We start from the raw sequence: 21,842 nt of genomic DNA, 5'->3' as shown, positions 1-21,842 counted from the left end.
GTGCCTATCCTTGTCCCCTGTAGTATTGTGCCCATCCTTGTCTCCTGTAGTAGTGTGCCTATCCTTGTCCCCTGTAGTATTGTGCCCATCCTTGTCCCCTGTAGTAGTGTGCCTATCCTTGTCCCCTGTAGTATTGTGCCCATCCTTGTCCCCTGTAGTAGTGTGCCCATCCTTGTCTCCTGTAGTAGTGTGCCTATCCTTGTCCCCTGTAGTATTGTGCCCATCCTTGTCCCCTGTAGTAGTGTGCCCATCCTTGTCTCCTGTAGTAGTGTGCCTATCCTTGTCCCCTGTAGTAATGTGCCCATCCTTGTCCCCTGTAGTAGTGTGCCCATCCTTGTCCCCTGTAGTAATGTGCCCATCCTTGTCCCCTGTAGTAATGAGCCCATCCTTGTCCCCATCCCATAGTAATGTGCCCCATCCTTGTCTCCTGTAGTAATGTGCCCATATTTGTCACCATCCCATAGTAATGTGCCCATCCTTGTCCCCTGTAGTATTGTGCCCATCCTTGTCCCCTGTAGTAATGTGCCCATCCTTGTCTCCTGTAGTAATGTGCCCATCCTTGTCCCCTGTAGTAATGTGCCCATCCGTGTCCCCTGTAGTAATGTGCCCATCCTTGTCTCCTATGGTAATGTGCCCATCCTTGTCCCCTGTAGTAATGTGCCCATCCTTGTCCCCTGTAGTAATGTGCCCATCCTTGTCCCCTGTAGTAATGTGCCCATCCTTGTCTCCTGTAGTAATGTGCCCATCCTTGTGCCCTGTAGTAATGTGCCCATCCTTGTCCCCTGTAGTAATGTGCCCATCCTTGTCTCCTGTAGTAGTGTGCCCATCCTTGTCCCCTGTAGTAGTGTGCCCATCCTTGTCCCCTGTAGTAATGTGCCCATCCTTGTCCCCTGTAGTATTGTGCCCATCCTTGTCCCCTGTAGTATTGTGCCCATACTTGTCCCCTGTAGTAATGTGCCCATCCTTGTCCCCTGTAGTAATGTGCCCATCCTTGTCTCCTGTAGTAGTGTGCCTATCCTTGTCCCCTGTAGTAGTGTGCCTATCCTTGTCCCCTGTAGTAGTGTGCCTATCCTTGTCCCCTGTAGTAGTGTGCCCATCCTTGTCTCCTGTAGTAGTGTGCCTATCCTTGTCCCCTGTAGTAGTGTGCCTATCCTTGTCCCCTGTAGTAGTGTGCCTATCCTTGTCCCCTGTAGTAGTGTGCCTATCCTTGTCCCCTGTAGTAGTGTGCCCATCCTTGTCTCCTGTAGTAGTGTGCCTATCCTTGTCCCCTGTAGTAATGTGCCCATCCTTGTCCCCTGTAGTAATGTGCCCATCCTTGTCCCCTGTAGTAATGTCCCCCATCCTTGTCTCCTGTAGTAGTGTGCCTATCCTTGTCCCCTGTAGTATTGTGCCCATCCTTGTCTCCTGTAGTAGTGTGCCTATCCTTGTCCCCTGTAGTATTGTGCCCATCCTTGTCCCCTGTAGTAGTGTGCCTATCCTTGTCCCCTGTAGTATTGTGCCCATCCTTGTCCCCTGTAGTAGTGTGCCCATCCTTGTCTCCTGTAGTAGTGTGCCTATCCTTGTCCCCTGTAGTATTGTGCCCATCCTTGTCCCCTGTAGTAGTGTGCCCATCCTTGTCTCCTGTAGTAGTGTGCCTATCCTTGTCCCCTGTAGTAATGTGCCCATCCTTGTCCCCTGTAGTAGTGTGCCCATCCTTGTCCCCTGTAGTAATGTGCCCATCCTTGTCCCCTGTAGTAATGTGCCCATCCTTGTCCCCTGTAGTAGTGTGCCCCATCCTTGTCCCCTGTAGTAGTGTGCCCATCCTTGTCCCCTGTAGTAGTGTGCCCATCCTTGTCTCCTGTAGTAATGTGCCCATCCTTGTCCCCTGTAGTAGTGTGCCCCATCCTTGTCCCCTGTAGTAGTGTGCCCATCCTTGTCCCCTGTAGTAGTGTGCCCATCCTTGTCCCCTGTAGTAATGTGCCCATCCTTGTCCTCATTCTGTAGTAATGTGCTCCATCCTGTAGTAATGTGCCCATCCTAGTCCCCTGTACTAATGTGCCCATCTTGGAGTAATGTGCCTACCTTTTCCCCTGTAGTAATATGCCCATCCTTGTCTCCTGTAGTAATGTAACCATTTTTGAGCCCATCCTTATCTTGTAGCAATGTCCCATCCTGTAGTAATGTCTTCTATCATGCCACATTGTTGTTCACATACACACACACATAAAAAAATAATCTTCTCACCTGTCCTCCATTCCCTCAGTGCCCTCTTTCCTGCTTCTTTTCACAGCCATCTGCACTTTACTTCAGATGATTTCCACTGCCAATCAGAGGCCAGTGGGTGACGTCATACAATGATGTCATCAGCTGGCAGCTGCCAGTATTATAATAGATATATTCTTGTACATAGGGGGCAGTATTATAGTAGTTATATTCTTGTACATAGGGGGCAGTATTATAGTAGTTATATTCTTGTATATAGGGGGCAGTATTATAGTAGTTATATTCTTGTACATAGGAGCAGTATTATAATAGATATATTCTTGTACATAGGGGCAGTATTATAGTAGTTATATTCTTGTACATAGGGACAGTATTATAGTAGTTATATTCTTGTACATAGCGGCAGTATTATAGTAGTTATATTCTTGTACATAGAGAGCAGTATTAAAGTAGTTATATTCTTGTAAATAGGGGCAGTATTATAGTAGTTATATTCTTGTACATAGGGACAGTATTATAGTAGTTATATTCTTGTACATAGGAGCAGTATTATAGTAGTTATATTCTTGTACATAGCGGCAGTATTATAGTAGTTATATTCTTGTACATAGAGAGCAGTATTAAAGTAGTTATATTCTTGTAAATAGGGGCAGTATTATAGTAGTTATATTCTTGTATATAGGGGCAGTATTATAGTAGTTATATTCTTGTACATAGGAGCAGTATTATAGTAGTTATATTCTTGTACATAGAGAGCAGTATTAAAGTAGTTATATTCTTGTAAATAGGGGCAGTATTATAGTAGTTATATTCTTGTATATAGGGGCAGTATTATAGCAGTTATATTCTTGTACATAGAGGCAGTATTATAGTAGTTATATTCCTGTATATAGGAGCAGTATTATAGTAGTTATATTCTTGTACATAGGAGCAGTATTATAGTAGTTATATTCTTGTACATAGTGGCAGTATTATAGTAGTTATATTCTTGTACATAGGGGCAGTATTATAGCAGTTATATTCTTGTACATAGAGGCAGTATTATAGTAGTTATATTCCTGTATATAGAGGCAGTATTATAGTAGTTATATTCTTGTACATAGGGGCAGTATTATAGTAGTTATATTCTTGTATATAGGAGCAGTATTATAGTAGTTATATTCTTGTACATAGGGGCAGTATTATAGTAGTTATATTCTTGTACATAGGGGCAGTATTATAGTAGTTATATTCTGGTACATAGGGAGCAGTATTATAGCAGTTATATTCTTGTACATAGGGGCAGTATTATAGTAGTTATATTCTGGTACATAGGGGCAGTATTATAGTAGTTATATTCTGGTACATAGGGAGCAGTATTATAGTAGTTATATTCTTGTACATAGGGGCAGTATTATAGTAGTTATATTCTTGTACATAGGGGCAGTATTATTGTAGTTATATTCTTGTACATAGGGAGCAGTATTATAGTAGTTATATTCTTGTACATAGGAGCAGTATTATAGTAGTTATATTCTTGTACATAGGGGCAGTATTATTGTAGTTATATTCTTGTACATAGGGAGCAGTATTATAGTAGTTATATTCTTGTACATAGGGGCAGTATTATAGTAGTTATATTCTTGTACATAGGGGCAGTATTATAGTAGTTATATTCTGGTACATAGAGGCAGTAATATAAATGTTATATTCTTTTATGGTGGGGGTTTTATTATTGTTGCTGCTTTTACATATTGGGGAGTGTGTGAAGTATATATGACGTCGGTGCTCATTATTATGTGATAATAGTGGTAGAGTGATTCCTCTTCCCGTGTTTGTGTATATTTCAGCGTGTCCGAGGGTTTGGGATAACATTACTTGCTGGCCGGCTGCGTCAGAAGGAGAGCTGGTCGTGCTTCCATGTCCCGATTACTTTACTCTCTTCTCTTCTGGAAAAGGTAAGAAAATCCAATTAATAGCAGTTTCTTTAAAAAGCAGGAAATGGAAAAATTGCGTGAGTTTGTGACTTTTTCTTTTAAGTTTCTATGTTTATCCTCGATGTTCAGAATCTCGGTCACTTTTTCTTACAGTTGTTTTTTTTGTCACTTGGTCTCAGAGGTTTTTGCCTCTTTTTCTCACTTTTTTTGAAAATCAATTACCGTAAGTTAACCCTTCCATACATGGCTGGCTTTTTGTGTTTGTCATCACGGCGGCCTCATAGGATGCTGTAGCTGTTGCCACTCCGGGACCGATATTCATGACTTATAAATCCCTACAGATCTTAATACTTTTTATATAGGACTCTTATTAGTTTATTTTAGGGCAAAGTGGTGCAACACATAGGGAAAACCAGGGGAGATGTAAAGAAGGCCCTGGCGATAGAGCGAGAGGATAGTGGCCACACCATGGCTGATCCCTGCACTCCCTATCATCCCTAGTCAGATCCTTCCCCCGTGCGCCATCACGTGCCTAGGCCCTCGTTGACTCTGAAGTTACCCTGACTAAACTATAGGCCAGCGGCACCGTAGTACCACTACGACAATAAAACAACACAAGAAAGGTAAGACAAAAGGATAAAAAAAGACACAATGAACAGCACTCATTGGCTTCTTCAGCTGCAACTGAAACGACACCCCAGCAAGGACGAGCTCCTTCAACATGGTCAGTATAGAGAATATGTATCACTGACTTTTTCACTGTGGTCAATATAGAGAATATCTATCACCGGCTCCTTCAGCATGGTCAGTATAGAGAATATCTATCACTGGCTCCTTTAGCATGGTCAGTATAGAGAATGTCTATCACTGGCATGGAGTAAAGCCAGGAGTGGGTAGATATAGTGGAAGGGCATGATGACAAAATGCTGCAGCTGTGATTAAAACTAATATCTCAGCCTACAGGGCTGTTCCTTCTTCATCCTCAAAACAAAGTAAATCCACTCCTATAGAAGCTATAACCTGCGGATGCAAAACACTCGTGACAATACTGTGCAAATAGACACAGTATGATTGTATGGCACTACATATTCAGGCTGCTCCTTGTTTTTAACGCCCATATATAATATGTTTTTTCTTTATATGGCAAAAACCAAGTAAGTTTGAGAGTTTTATCTCAATGATTAAATCAGTGATGGGGGAGGTAGCTAACTTCTTGCCAGAGGCGGGACACTGGAAGTTCTATTAGAAAAGTCTTTTTTGTATAAAAAGTATCAAAAGAAATAACCATCTTCTCCAAAATGTGATGAAGGGCCCCAGTTAACGTGGAGACTGATCAGACTCCCAGAAAAATAGGCAAATCTCTCCGTCACCATCAAAGCTGCCAAAAACAAAGAGGATTTCTGGAAACTTTGGCAGAATGTCATGCGATGTTCAGCTCTGCACACACCTGCGGGCACTGTGACGTCATACTCTGTTCACATCACAGAGCCTAACAAGCCACCTGTATTGTTGAGCCAGAGCCGGGCGTCGGCTGGTTCAGGTTCACTGGTCTTCAGCTCTGCAGGAGTTAATTCCTGCAGACTGCTGAGCAGGACCTAAGTGCTCAGGTTGCTGATTATGAAGTTCAGCTGTCTCCTCCCTATTTATAGCCTGGCTTCCTTCCAGTAGGTGCCGATTATAGCTTCAGCTTTAGCTCCAGCGATCTCGGTCTCCTGTGAATAATGATCCGTGCTGCACTTCTGAGTGGTGTGAGCGTTCCCCTGTTGTGCATTACTTTCCTCCCCTTTTTTGCTCCCCTGTACACATATTGTCTCTTCTATGTGTTTTAAGTGCTGTGTGTTTCCGCTCTCCCTTGTCCGTATCGTTTTGTGTTGGTTTATCTTTGTGTTTTCCGGCCCGCAGCAAGGGTTTGGGAAAGAGTCCGGACAGGAGTTAGGGTCACACTGGGGGCTCGGACCTGGTTACCATCAAACCTACCTTCGAGATAAGGGACAGTGCAGGGTCACAAGTCTTAAGGCCAACCTAGGGTCTTGGTGATTTTCCTGTGAATAATTATCCGTGCTGCACTTCTGAGTGGTTTGAGCGTTCCCCTTTTGTGCGTTACTTTGCTCCTTTTTTTTTGCTCCCCTGTACACATATTGTCTCTTCTATGTGTTTTGAGTGCTGTGTGTTTCCGTTCTCCCTTATCCGTGTCGTTTTGTGGTGGTTTATCTTTGTGTTTTCCGGCCCGCAGCAAGGGTTTGGGAAAGAGTCCGGACAGGAGTTAGGGTCACACTGGGAGCTCGGACCTGGTTACCATCAAACCTACCTTCGAGATAAGGGACAATGCAGGGTTACAAGTCTTAAGGCCAACCTAGGGGACTCTGTCCTGTCTCCAGTTACCCCATGACACAGAATTCATATGTTCAGTGAAGGTGGGAAAGACCTGGTCCAAAAAAGGGGGTTGTGGTATGAAAAACGTTATGGCTTTAAGAAATAATTTCTGGTTTCGTATCTCTTTTGCCTCTAAGGTGGTCAACATGAAAACTTAAGTATGCATATATTTAGTGGCAACTCCATGAGCCCCTTTACATTTGGAGGGTCATATGTAGGAGGAATAGATAGAGATTTCTCTAATTTGGACACCTTTCTTCAGCGTAGATCTTCCCGAGGGTCTTCTAACTCTTCCTTCTTCCCAGTGTGTCAGCCGAGACTCGGTTTATTACGGAGATTTCTGGTGCTGGGTGTTGGCAGCGATCTCATCGAGGCACTTGAATATTTCCCTTTTGATACAGAACGCAACGTTGAACAAGGCCATCGGCTTGTACTCCTATTGTTTTCTTGTTTAGCAAGACTCTGTCTCTCTGCCAAGGAACATTCACGTCTTCCAGAAGAGATTTTAACATACGCCGAGTGCCGGAGAAATCCGGGGGAGTTGAGATTGAATTTCATTGAACACTTGTGCTAAATGAAAGAAGAAAACCCCATTGCTACAAATTCCAGGACGATGAATGAGTCCCCGTTACGTTCACACCCTGAAGGCCGCCATTGTGCCTCCCGAATCTGAGATATTGGTCTTTTTGGCTGTGAATCCGGAACATAAAGTGACCACTTCTCCCAAGGTGTCAATGAGGACGTCTCAATTATCCGGGACAATGCCAGTTTTTCGATGGGGCTGTTCCTTTTTCTCCTCTTGAGCTTTTTGATTCCTGAAAAGTTTCTTTAAAACATTCTGAAAGGTGGTGAAGAAATCGGCAAGAAGAGACTGCGTCACAGGTTTTATTAACTTTTGTTCTATTTGCCAGCTTTCACGGACGAGTATTTGGGAAGGGACTGATTGCCAATTTTTGCCCCTTCTCTATGTGTACGGCCGTCGGATGATGCTTGTTCTCAAGGTTTGCTAACTCTTCCGAGAGTCCAGGAGGTCTCATCTTTTCTCCAAGAACCTTTGGAATATGGGCAAATATTTATCTTGCCTCAACCATTTATATATTCATCAAGACCCTACGTATTCTTCATGATGTTTTTCAATTTCTGACTCGATAAAGGGCCGTTTGTGACCAAAATGTTCCGCTTTTGTACCTTAGGTATGTTTTGATTAGTGAAAAAGCTTATTGAGGAAGACATCCAGTGCCTCGAATACTTCTTGTTGGACTTGCTGGCAACATAGTGGATACTTGCCCAAAGAGACACAGAGCTCGGAGTGGGTGACGGGAATCGTCTACTGTTATGTATTTATATTATACTAGAAGGTGGCCCGATTCTACGCATCGGGTATTCTAGAATTTACGTATTGTGTAGTTCATGTATGATTTTTGTTATATATATATATAGATGTTGTGTGTAGTTACCAAGTGTTTGTGTAGGGCGCTGTACATGTTCTGGGTGTTGTCTGGGTGTGGCGGGGGGGTGAGAGCGGTGTTGTTTGTGTGTTGCGTTGTGTGTGTTGCGTTGTTTGTGGAGCGCTGTGTGTCTGTTGTGTGTGTGTGTGTTGCGCGGTTTGTGTGGGTGTGGGGTGTGTGTGTGTGTTTTGGTGGGAGGTATGTTTTGTGCAATGTGTGTGTTGTGCGGCATGTGCGTATATTTGTGTGTGCCGCGGTGTTTGTGTGTTGGGTGTTGTGTGTGTGCGGCGTTGTCTGTGTGTGTGGGTGTCTGTGTAGGGCGGTGTTTGTGGTTCCCAGTGTGTGTGTGGTGTGTTGTGCAGTGCGTGTGTGGCGGTGTGTGTGTTTTGGGGGGAGGTGTGCACCCCCCATCGTGCTCCATCCCCCCATGCTGCGCACCCCCCATCGTGCTCCATCCCCCATGCTGCGCACCCCCCATCGTGCTCCAGCCCCCATGCTGCGCACCCCCCATAGTGCTCCATCCCCCATGCTGCGCACCCCCCATCGTGCTTCATCCCCCATGCTGCGCACCCCCCATCGTGCTCCATCCCCTATGCTGCACACCCCCCATCGTGCTCCATCCCCCATACTGCGCACCCCCCATCGTGCTCCATCCCCCATGCTGCGCACCCCCCATCGTGCTCCATCCCCCATGCTGCGCACCCCCCATCGTGCTCCATCCCCCATGCTGCGCACCCCCCATCGTGCTCCATCCCCCATGCTGCGCACCCCCCATCGTGCTCCATCCCCCATGCTGCGCACCCCCCATGCTGCGCACCCCCAATCGTGCTCCATCCCCCATGCTGCGCACCCCCCATTGTGCTCCATTCCCCATGCTGCGCATTCCCCATCGTGCTCCATCACCCATGCTGCGCACTCCCAAACGTGCTCCATCCCCCATGCTGCACATTCCCCATCGTGCTCCATCCCCCATGCTGCGCACTCCCAAACGTGCTCCATCCCCCATGCTGCGCACTCCCAAACGTGCTCCATCCCCCATGCTGCGCACTCCCCATCGTGCTCCATCCCCCATGCTGCGCATTCCCCATCGTGCTCCATCCCCCATGCTGCGCACTCCCCATCGTGCTCCATCCCCCATGCTGCGCATTCCCCATCATGCTCCATCCCCTATGCTGCGCACTCCCCATCGTGCTCCATCCCCCATGCTGCGCACTCCCCATCATGCTCCATCCCCCATGCTGCGCACTCCCCATCATGCTTCATCCCCCATGCTGCGCACTCCCCATCGTGCTCCATCCCCCATGCTGCGCACTCCCCATCGTGCTCCATCCCCCATGCTGCGCACCCCCCATTGTGCTCCATCCCCTATGCTGCGCACTCCCCATCGTGCTCCATCCCCCATGCTGCACACTCCCCTTCATGCTCCATCCCCCATGCTGCGCACCCCCCTTCGTGCTCCATCCCCCATGCTGCGCACTCCCCATCGTGCTCCATCCTCTATGCTGCGCACTCCCCATCGTGCTCCATCCCCCATGCTGCACACTCCCCTTCGTGCTCCATCCCCCATGCTGTGCACCCCCCATCGTGCTCCATCCCCCATGCTGTGCACCCCCCATCGTGCTCCATCCCCCATGCTGTGCACCCCCCATCGTGCTCCACAGTCACACAACAGACAGTATACACGCACACATCTGATCGCATACACTCACACCCCACTTCTGCCTGTGCCCTCCGGTGGGCGGTCCCAGCAGCTGTGCTGCACGCCGTGCTCCTCTGCTTTCTACCGACACGCACACACCCGATCGCATACACGCACACACCCGATCGCATACACGCACACACCCGATCGCATACACGCACACACCCGATCGCATACACGCACACACACACTGACGATATCGCACATACGCGCTCACACAGTCACAACATCCGGAGATACCACATGCTTCCGGCCATGTGATCCTCCGGCAGGTCCTGGAAGGTCACTGCACGCACAGTATCGCCGCCGAGAAGCAAGCGATATCACGGGATGTTGTGAGTGTGTGGATGCGATCTGATGTGTGTGTGTGTGTGTCTGTTCTTATGTGTGTGCGTGTGTGTGTGTGTTCCGCCTCTGCAGGACCTTGATGCGCTCACCTGGGAGCCGGTGTACGCTGGTAACAATGCTACACAATATTACATGGTTACCAGCGTACCCCGCCCCCCGCTCGCACGGGAGCCCACACCAGCGTACGCCGGCAACCCCAGCAATGCGAGGGTATGTGTCAGCTGGGTTGGCGGCGTACGCTGATGTGGGCTCCCGGGGGTACAGCACTCACCTGGGAGTCGGGTCTCCGTGTCGTTTCGGGGAATGCGTGAGGGGGGCGGGGCCAGAGCGAGCGTGCAATGTGTGAGGGGGGCGGGGCGTAGCCGAGTTGCTAATGCGTGCAGGGTGCCGGGGCGAAAGGCCAATCCGTGTGGGGGGCGGAGCCTGGGCGAGCGGCCAATCCGTGCGGGGGGCGGATCCAAGGCGAGGCGAACGGCCAATCCGTGCGGGGGGGCGGAGCCGAGGCGAGCGGCCAATCCGCTGTTTTTCACCGTAAGGACACAATTTTGGAGCAAGATAGACAGACAGACAGACAGAATAAGGCAATTATATATATAGATTTCTCCCCAAACAACTGTAGGTGCATGACCCCACAAAATATATACAGACCAGACCCCTAAACTACTACAGACCCCAGACCAGTCCCGGCGTAAACTAATAAAGACGTCAGACCGGACCCCTAAAATAATACAAATTCCAGACCAGAGCCCTGAACTAATAATGACCCCAGACCAGACTTCTAAACTTACAGATCCCCGACCAGACCCCTGAACTAATACAGACCCCAGACCAAACCCCTAAACTAATTATGACCCCAGACCAGAACCCTAAACTAATACAGACCCCAGACTAGACCCCTACACTAATCCAGACCAGACTCCCTAATCTAATACAGACCCCAGACCAGATCCCTACACTAATCCAGACCTCAGACCAGATCCCTAATCTAATACAGACCCCAGACCAGACCCTTAATCTTCATACAGACCCCAAACCAGACCCTTAATCTAATACAGACCCCAGACCAGACCCTTAATCTTCATACAGACCCCAGACCAGACCCTTAATCTTCATACAGACCCCAGACCAGACCCTTAATCTAATACAGACCCCAGACCAGACCCTTAATCTTCATACAGGCCCCAGACCAGACCCTTAATCTAATACAGACCCCAGACCAGACCCTTAATCTAATACAGACCCCAGACCAGACCCTTAATCTAATACAGACCCCAGACCAGACCCTTAATCTTCATACAGACCCCAGACCAGACCCTTAATCTTCATACAGACCCCAGACAAGACCCTTAATCTAATACAGACCCCAGACCAGACCCTTAATCTAATACAGACCCCAGACCAGACCCTTAATCTAATACAGACCCCAGACCAGACCCTTAATCTAATACAGACCCCAGACCAGACCCTTAATCTTCATACAGACCCCAGACCAGACCCTTAATCTTCATACAGACCCCAGACCAGACCCTTAATCTAATAGAGACCCAAGATCAAACCCTTAATCTAATAGAGACTCCAGACCAGACCCTTAATCTTCATACAGACCCCAGATTAGACCCTTAGGGTACCTTCACACTTAGCGATGCAGCAGCGATCCGACCAGCGATCTGACCTGGTCAGGATCGCTGCTGCATCGCTACATGGTCGCTGGTGAGCTGTCAAACAGGCAGATCTCACCAGCGACCAGTGAACAGCCCCCAGCCAGCAGCGACGTGCAAGCGACGTTGCGCTTGCACGGAGCCGCCGTCTGGAAGCTGCGGAGACTGGTAACTAAGGTAAACATCGGGTATGGTTACCCGATGTTTACATTAGTTACCAGTGTGAGCAGGGAGCAGGGAGCAGGGAGCCGCGCACACTAAGCGCTGGCTCCTTGCTCTCCTAGCTACAGTACACATCGGGTTAATTAACCCGATGTGTAATGCAGCTACATGTGCAGAGAGCAGGGAGCCGCGCACACTGCTTAGCGCTGGCTCCTTGCTCTCCTAGCTGCTATACACATCGGGTTAATTAACCCGATGTGTACAGCAGCTACATGTGCAGAGAGCCGGAGCCGGCAGCACAGGCAGCGTGAGAGCTGCAGAGGCTGGTAACTAAGGTAAATATCGGGTAACCACCTTGGTTACCCGATGTTTATCTTGGATACAGCTTACCTCAGCTGTCAGACGCCGGCTCCTGCTCCCTGCTCGCTTCATTTGTCGCTCTCTTGCTGTCACACACAGCGATCTGTGTGTCACAGCAGGAGAGCGGCTTTGAAGAAAACGAACCAGGGCTGTGTGTAACGAGCAGCGATCTCGCAGCAGGGGCCAGATCGCTGCTCAGTGTCACACACAGCGAGATCGCTAATGAGGTCACTGCTGCGTCACAAAAAGCGTGACTCAGCAGCGATCTCGGCAGCGATCTCGCTGTGTGTGAAGCACCCCTTAATCTAATAGAGACCCCAGACTAGACCCATAATCTAATACAGACCACAGACCAGAATACTAAAATAATAAAACCCTACATCAGAACACCTAGACTAATACAGACCTTATACCAGACCCCTAGACCAATACAGACCCCAGATCAGACCCCCTAAATACAGATATCAGACCACATTTCTAAAAAATTTTGTACAACAGACCCCTAAAGTAATACAGACCCCAGACCAGACCCCTAATCTAATACAGACCCCAGACCAGACCCCTAATCTAATACAGACCCCAGACCAGACCTCTAAACTAATCCAGACCCCAGACTAGACCCATAATATAATACAGACCCCAGAACCCTAATCTAATACAGACCCCAGACCAGACCCCTATACTAATCTAGACCGCACTCTGGCTGTGTCGATCCTTGTGATCACTATTTTAGTGACAGTTTATAGTTTTCCCCCCTTTTGCTTTCCGTGTTGGAGACTTCTATATTTCAGGAAAGGCAGAACATAATGATGGAAGTAAACATTCCGGTCACATTTCTGCTCAGAATTTTTCTATATTATTATTTTATAAGGAAAAATCTTCTAAGTTAATTTAAAAAACAAAAATCTTTACTTATAATGATGTAATTTTCACCCTATTACTTTTCAATTAGCCGCTGTAAATGCCTCTTCTACTAACCCAATATTATTAATAATTAAAAGTGTAAAAAATTGTCATTTCTGCTAATCCCCTGGAACATGACAGGTGCGCGCTCTCATCTCTGAATATGACCTACATAACATACTCTACTCCTTAATCATTTTTGCAACTTTTACTTTGGCAAAGTCACTGAAAGAGAAGAAAAAGTAAAGATAAAAATGTAATAGTAATGTGTTTCTCGGAGGGGAGAGGAGAGGGAGGGGGAGAGGAGGGAGATGGAGGCGAAGAAGGAGTGGGGGGAATTGTAGTCTTCGGTGTATCAAATGATTGAGGCTAACCGACACTGACAGCCCAAATACTAGAGAAGCGGAAGGTTCTGTGCCTGCGAGAACGACAAGACGTCTTACACCTGGGACTCGGGGCTGGGTAAATACTTTGCGTGGAACTTGCTTAAAAAAAGTAATTATGTTTCCATTTTCTAAAAATCTTTTTTTTTAAGTGCAAAGTGAAAATCAAAAACATTCACCCATAAAAAGCAAAAACAAAGTTCCCTGCTGTGTACGGCCGTCGCACTTCAGATGACCTTTTCTATGAAGCGTCTTTTCCTCGAAGCGGAGTGACTACCGGTTGCGGCCACCGTGACCGCGGAATTAGGAAATAATGAAGGTAGCGGGCTTTGAGTGTTTCCAAATATGGCTGAAAAATCTCTCGGGGAAAACACCTTTGCTGGTCAGAGAGGTTCAGTCTTTGGAGCGTTTTTCTGCCATTTCAGGTTTTGAAAAATCTCTGGTTGTAGAGAAAATAGCGGAGGTCTCTTCCATGAAGGAGATCCTGATGGAATCCACTCCAAACTAGGCATTGTCCAATCAGATGCTTCAGTAAAAAACTTTTCCAAAATTCTGCAAAAAACATTTCTGTACATAAGTTTTCTTCTTTCAGGAGTTTTTTTTATCATTTTTGACAGCCTCAAAAAAACTGCAGACTTCTGAATCCTGACAGTATGCGGTGCACACGCTGTCAGCAGTCACCAGTACTACCGGTGCCAGGGGTCATGTGTATTATTTATGTGTCACTTGTATTGAGACAAGCCCGATACGCATAGTCAGAATGTAACCGGAAGTGCGACAATCACATATTGTGTATCCACCTGCAATACCGGTGAATTCTGAGAGCATGCACATCACACACTGTCAGGATTCAGAAATCTGCAGTAATACGTATCCACAAGTTTTCACTGGCAATACCGATGAATCCTGACAGCATGCACACCACACACTGTCAGGATTCAGAAGTGGTGAATCCTGACAGCATGCACACCACACACTGTCAGGATTCAGAAGTCTTCAGGAATACGTATCCACAAGTTTTCACTGGCAATACCAGTGAATCCTGACATTGTTTACACCACACACTGTCAGGATTTAGAAGTCTGCAGTAATACATATCCACAGGTTTTCACTGGCAATACCGGTGAATCCTGACAGTGTGCACACCACACACTGTCAGGATTCAGAAGTGGTGAATCCTGACAGCGTGCACATCACACACTGTCAGGATTCAGAAATCTGCAGTAATACGTATCCACAAGTTTTCACTGGCAATACCAGTGAATCCTGACATCGTTCACACCACACACTGTCAGGATTCAGAAGTCTGCAGTAATACGTATCCACAGGTTTTCACTGGAAATACCGGTGAATCCTGACAGCATGCAAGCTGCACACTGCCAGGATTCAGAGGTCTGCAGTAATATGTATCCACAAGTTTTCACTGGCAATACTAGTGAATCCTGACAGCATGCACGCTGCCAGGATTCAGAGGTCTGCAGTAATATAGAGTAACTGCAGACTTTTATTAGAAGTATAGACAACCCCTTTAAGATCTGTCTCTCCATAAGCAGGACTAAGTCAAGAATGATTGCAGTTTCATCCATAGGCCAATAATATCTTAATCCTGAAAAACCCTTTTAACCACTAGTAATTGCCATTTCTGGTCCTTTGATTCTGCAGTCACCTTAAAGCCATCAGTTTGTCATGGGCTGTATAGGAAGAACAGGGGACCGGGGCTCCTAGACTGGCCTTCAGACTAGGCAGCCAAAGCTTTCCCTAATCCTAGAGATACCTCTAATGGTGAAGATGTCTGAGCCGCTTTTCTTGCCCTGCTCCTGGCAAGCCCGGATCCTATACCCCCACTCTCCCAACAGAGGGGAGGACTGGGACAGGAATGGCTGAAGACACAGACCTAAATAAACTGGGAAACCAAAAACTCTATCACACAGCTAGCACACACGGAGATATAAGACAATATGTGACAAGGAGGAAATAAAGAGCAGGGAGGAAATAACATCAGAGGCTTACCACAGCACACGAAACAGCATGCAGTAAATCACCAGCAACTGGAACACAGCAGCGCACGGACCGGTTTAGCAAAAGCTATAGTCGGCATGTGAAGGCAGGTTCCACCATCTTAAAAAGGCGGAGAGTAACTGTGATAGATCTCCCACGACATGTGATCCAAGAGGTAACCAGCAGGCTAGCAGAGATTAAATCTTGTAAGCCCGATCACTAATGAGCACACAGGTGATCGACGCCTGAGCCTGTCTGTGCAAATCAGAAGCACTAGAGAAGGCATAGGGTGGAGTGTCATTCTGCAGTGTGAACAGCATCCGGTGCCGCACCGAGTTTAGAGCCAAAAACTTTGTGACACACTATACAGTTTTAGAGGGGTTGTCACCTGTTTCATGATCATTAATCAGGAGCGCAGCGCTCCCCTGCCTTCTGCAGGGTGGCAGTGCGCTCCTGAAGATTGAAAGGTCGAAACCAGGTAGTGGCATCAGCCCGATCTCTATGAGGCAGCTTTGCTTCTGCAGCATCAGTACAGGAGGACTGAAGCTGGCCGCATACAGCGATTTAGTAGCTTCAGAGCAGCGCTTACAAGCTCTATAGCAAAGAGATTGTCAGTGCTGCACAACATGCCTAAGAAACCTACCTTTTTAACATGAGAATAGCCCTTTCAGAACAGGTTTGTTACTTTGTAATCGCTCGAGGTTGACTCTTTCTAACCTTGAGCAGTTCCCGTATTCTCCATACACGTTCCAGAAATTCCCGGAACACACAAAAGACAGAATAATCCCTTATTCTGGAAAGTCCATTTTAAAAAGCGGATTATGTGTCCCGATAGACCTGATATGTCCGCAGATTGTGAAGGTATCACCCGGGTGCTGGGTTTAGAGGTCGGTGGAGGAGATGTAATCTGCATTGTACCTATGGGCTGCGTGTGCCGCAGAGCTGTAGTGCCGCAGAGCTGTAGTGCCGCAGAGCGCCTCGCAGGATCTTAACTTCTTTGCCGATTCCGGATTCTTGTTTTTGGCCTTGAAAATTAAAAGCTTTGAATTCCCCGGAGTCTATCTGTGAAAAGCTCACAGCTAATCATTCCACATACCATCTCCCCGGCATACCGCACTGCGGCTGTGTATCCATCATCGGGGCTGGGTCATACCAAATAATAACCGATGACTAATAAGCTGCAAGCTTGAGAATATCAAATACACCGAAATCTGACAACAGAATTGGAAAACCTCCCAAGTTGTGCAGTAAAAAAAATGGATTTATGGTGGGCACTATAAGGTGGTATTATGTGGAATCTATATGGTGGCGGTCATGTGCCAGGATTTTGTGCCTCCGAATAGGAGGGGTTAAGTCAACTGCATATTGTATAGAACTTGTCCAGGAGATCAGCTGATCAGATCCCTGCAAAAATGGCTTCCTTCCTTGATCCCGGGGTGGAGGGTGCGAGATGGAACCGGAAGATGGGTGTAATGCTGCCACCAGGGGGAGCCGGAGCTCTGCAGCAGAAGACACTACACAGAGCCATGAGAACCAGGAAGTGAATACACATCGTTCTCATACACTACCTCACAGCACAGCTGAGAAGCAGAGCTGCAGGGCATGCGAGGAATAGTCAGGCAGGCCGGGTCAAACACAGTACGGGCAGAAGCAGGACCGGAGGAACGAGCAGAAGCGGAGTCAAAGTCAGGCTAAGGTCAGTACCGGAGGAAGCAACTGAGTGGGGAAGTAGGAGAGCGGACAGAGGACAGAAGGGACGACCAGGGGACGGAACACAGACAAGGGCACGGGGGCACAGGAACAGACAGATCAGGATATCACTCACAGGACCAGCAATCACAGACAAAGCAATGCTAAGCTTATAGCCGGCGCTGGTTCACTGGAAATGTCAGCTTTTAAGGCATCCAGGGTCCGGAAGTGAGGCCCGAGAGAAGGCTCCGACCCCTAGCCATGTGGACGGGGAGGCGAACCATGACAGTGGGACTGTGGTCAACAAGAGGCGCCCAGCTAGATGTACAAGGATGTACCGAGGTCTTTTCACCACCGTGCTTGGGATAATGGTCACTTTCTCTTAAAGGGGATAGTAAACACGGCTCCTTCGTGTATAGAAGTTTGCCGATCGGCAAGTTGCCCAAAGCGGCAAATCCTCTGATAATCAGTAGGGATGGGCGAGCACGCTCGGCACTCAATCATGCTTGATTGAGTATCATTGTGCTCGGGCGCCATGCTTGAGTCCCCGCCCCTATTTCTCGGCTGTTAGACAGCCAATCAACATGCAGGGATTGCCTGCCACACATGGTGATACCGTAGTCATGTTGGCTACTGGCATTACTGTGATTGATCGGCTGCATCGCATCATAGGTTCTTACATGAGACCCGGGGTGCGATGCTCGGCACAATGCAGTTCAGGGAGAGTTTATGTAGGAGGGAGAGCTTAGATTAGAGCAGGGTTGTACACTTGAACCCTCTAGAGCCTTTCATGTGGGTGTTTTTAGTCTTATTTAATCGAATAAATAAATTAAAAAAAAAAGGTGTTGGGTCCCCCCTATTTTTCATAACCAACCAAAGTAAAGCAGACAGCTGGGGGCCGGTATTTTCAGGTTGGGAAGGTCCATGGTTATTTGCCCCCTTCCCAGCCTAAAAATATCAGCCCGCAGCCACTCCAGAAGTGGGGCATCTATTAGAGTCTTCAATTCTGGTGCTTTTCCCGGCTCTTCCCGATCACCCTGGTGCGGTGGCAATCGTGGTAATATTTTTGTGGTTGATGTCAGCAGTGTATTGTTAGCTGACATCAAGACTAGGGGTTAGTATTGGAGAAGGGTCTATCATACACAAGGGTTGCTATTTTTAGGCTGGGAAGTGGCCAAATAACCATGGACCTTCCCATCCTCATAATACCAGCTCCCAGCTGTCTGCTTTACCTTGGTTGATTATCAAAAATAGGGGGGACCCCACATCATTTTCTAAGATTATTTTTAGTTCATTTCCAGCAGCGACCTAGCAGTCAGAGATACGTCTAGGCGTCTTACCCATGACGTTACCATTTTATTTCAGCACTGTTTCCATCCATTTCAGAAATTTTCTTATCCCCCCCCCCCAACCCTCCTGAGAGGGTCCCCTGGAAAAATGCTCTGGTTCCCATTGACTTCCACTATACCCATTACTTAAGCGAGCACTCGAGCATTTTGGTGCTTGCCCCTTGCTAATATTGAGCACATGGTCAGATTGCCGCAGGTTACAGTGATCTGTTGATCGGATCGCCACAGGTATACAGTGATCAGTTGATCGGATCTCCACAGGTATACAGTGATCAGTTGATCGGATCTCCACAGGTATACAGTGATCAGTTGATCGGATCTCCACAGGTATACAGTGATCAGTTGATCGGATCTCCACAGGTATACAGTGATCAGTTGATTGGATCTCCACAGGTATACAGTGATCAGTTGATTGGATCACTGCATGTATACAGTGATCAGTTGATTGGATCACTGCATGTATACAGTGATCAGTTGATTGGATCTCCACATGTATCCAGTGATCATTTGATTGGATCACTGCAGGTATACAGTGATCAGTTCATCGGATCTCCACATGTATACAGTGATTATTTGATTGGATCACTGCAGGTATACAATGATCAGTTATCAGATCGCTGCAGGTATACAGTGATCAGTTGGTCGGATCTCCATATGTATACAGTGATCAGTTGATTGGATCTCCTCAGATATACAGCGATCAGTTGATCGGATCGCCGCAGGTATACAGTGATCAGTTAATCGGATCTCCACATGTATACAGTGATCAATTGATCAGATCGCTGCAGGTATACAATGATCAGTTGATCAGATCGCCGTAGGTATACAGTGATCAGTTGGTCAGATTGCTGAAAGTATATAGGGATCAGTTGATCGGATCTCCACATGTATACAGTGATCTGTTGATTGGATCGCCACAGGTATACAGTGATCAGTTGATTGGATATCCTCAGATATATAGTGATCAGTTGATCAGATCGCCGCAGGTATACAGTGATCAGTTGATTGAATCTCCACAGGTATACAGTGATCAGTTGATCGGATTGCCGCAAGTATATAGGGATCAGTTGATCGGATCTCCACAGGTATATAGTAATCAGTTGATCAGATTGCCGCAGGTATACAGTGATCAGTTGATCGGATCTCCTCAGATATATAGTGATCAGTTGATCAGATCACCGCAGGTATACAGTGATCAGTTGATCGGATCACCTCCCAATACATTGTGGCAGGAGATTTTACTTATCCTCAGTGTCGCCCCTGCTGAGTAGAGACTCTTAAAGGGGAATTACACCTTATATATTCTCTTCTGACATATATCGGATGGAACAACCAATCAATGGAAAATCCCTTTAAGCTTGCGGCCCATCGGACCTCCTTTGTCATTTCTCTCCATCTGTCTGGATGAGGGACATTCAGTAAAGTGATTTTCTGGGGTTTTCTGTAGATGGCATCTGACACCGTCCATCAAATCCTCTAATATTGTGACCGTCATCAACCGTGATTCCGCGCTTCTATGTGACATTCCGCGGTGATGAAGCCGCCAACTGCAGATTTACATAAATTCATGTTTTCTGAGCCGTCTCTCGAGTTTGACATTCATGGTGAATCCTATAAAATCCCGGGACGGGATCCATCCTTTGTTTTGGGATTGTGTTGAGGCTTTAGACAGCGGCACTTGATATCTTGGTCCGTGACCAATAATGATTTTAAAGATGACATCACCGCCATATTAAACCGGCATGAGAACCGACCGCGCTGTCCTCGGCTTCCTGACCAGAGAGGCGCGCACGTAGCCACGGGGAGAACCGGGGACACAATTAAAGGGGCGGACACAAGAGTTATAGAAATGTCTCCAGTGATCGGCTGAAAGAAAGTGTTCACTGCCCTGCAGCGCCACCACAGGAGAAACGAAGTATTGCATGGATTGCATAGAAATCAATGGCCGAGGGTCAGGTTATGCTCACTATATTAGTAGTGCACTATGCTGGCTATGCGCTCTATATTAGTAGTGCACTATGCTGGCTATGCTCTCTATCTTAGTAGTGCACTATGCTGGCTATGCTCTCTATATTAGTAGTGCACTATGCTGGCTATGCTCTCTATATTAGTAGTGCACAATGCTGGCTATGCTCTCTATATTAGTAGTGCACTATGCTGGCTATGCTCTCTATGTTAGTAGTGCACTATGCTGGCTATGCTCTCTATATTAGTAGTGCACAATGCTGGCTATGCTCTCTATATTAGTAGTGCACTATGCTGGCTATGCTCTCTATATTAGTAGTGCACAATGCTGGCTATGCTCTCTATATTAGTAGTGCACTATGCTGGCTATGCTCTCTATGTTAGTAGTGCACAATGCTGGCTATGCTCTCTATATTAGTAGTGCACAATGCTGGCTATGCTCTCTATATTAGTAGTGCACTATGCTGGCTATGCTCTCTATATAAGTAGTGCACTATGCTGGCTATGCTCTCTATATTAGTAGTGCACTATGCTGGCTATGCTCTCTATGTTAGTAGTGCACTATGCTGGCTATGCTCTCTATATTAGTAGTGCACAATGCTGGCTATGCTCTCTATATTAGTAGTGCACTATGCTGGCTATGCTCTCTATGTTAGTAGTGCACAATGCTGGCTATGCTCTCTATATTAGTAGTGCACAATGCTGGCTATGCTCTCTATATTAGTAGTGCACTATGCTGGCTATGCTCTCTATATAAGTAGTGCACTATGCTGGCTATGCTCTCTATATTAGTAGTGCACTATGCTGGCTATGCTCTCTATATTAGTAGTGCACAATGCTGGCTGTGCTCTCTATTAGTAGTGCACAATGCTGGCTATGCTCTCTATATTAGAAGTGCACTATGTTGGCTATGCTCTCTATATTAGCAGTGCACTACGCTGTCTATGCTCACTATATTAGTAGTGCACTATGCTGGCTATGCTCTCTATATTAGTAGTGCACTATGCTCTCTATGCTCTCTATTTTAGTAGTGCACTATGCTGGCTATGCTCTCTCTATTACTGGTGCACTATGCTGGCTATGCTCTCTATATTAGTAGTGCACAATGCTGGCTATGCTCTCTATATTAGTATTGCACAATGCTGGCTATGCTCTCTATATTAGTAGTGCACAATGCTGGCTATGCTCTCTATATTAGTAGTGCACTATGCTGGCTATGCTCTCTATATTACTGGTGCACTATGCTGGCTATGCTCTCTATATTAATAGTGCACAATGCTGGCTATGCTCTCTATATTAGTAGTGCACAATGCTGGCTATGCTCTCTATATTAGTAGTGCACTATGCTGGCTATGCTCTCTATATTACTGGTGCACTATGCTGGCTATG

General features: G+C 46.9%; 1 protein-coding gene across 2 annotated transcripts in view; it reads left to right on the top strand.

Annotated features, from left to right (window-relative positions):
• The window catches only part of VIPR1 (vasoactive intestinal peptide receptor 1), a 266,845-nt gene that overhangs the window by 153,595 nt on the left and 91,408 nt on the right, over nucleotides 1-21,842 (top strand). For both annotated transcript variants that reach the window (XM_075315753.1, XM_075315752.1), the window contains exon 3: nucleotides 4,032-4,139. In XM_075315753.1, coding sequence (XP_075171868.1) covers nucleotides 4,032-4,139 — 108 coding nt within the window. The remainder of the gene's footprint in view (nucleotides 1-4,031; nucleotides 4,140-21,842) is intronic.

Source organism: Anomaloglossus baeobatrachus, chromosome 6 (assembly GCF_048569485.1).
Source record: "Anomaloglossus baeobatrachus isolate aAnoBae1 chromosome 6, aAnoBae1.hap1, whole genome shotgun sequence".
Classification (NCBI taxonomy): Eukaryota; Metazoa; Chordata; class Amphibia; order Anura; family Aromobatidae; genus Anomaloglossus; species Anomaloglossus baeobatrachus.
The sequence above is the reverse complement of the archived record's forward strand: the minus strand, read 5'-3'. Positions and strand labels throughout refer to the sequence as shown.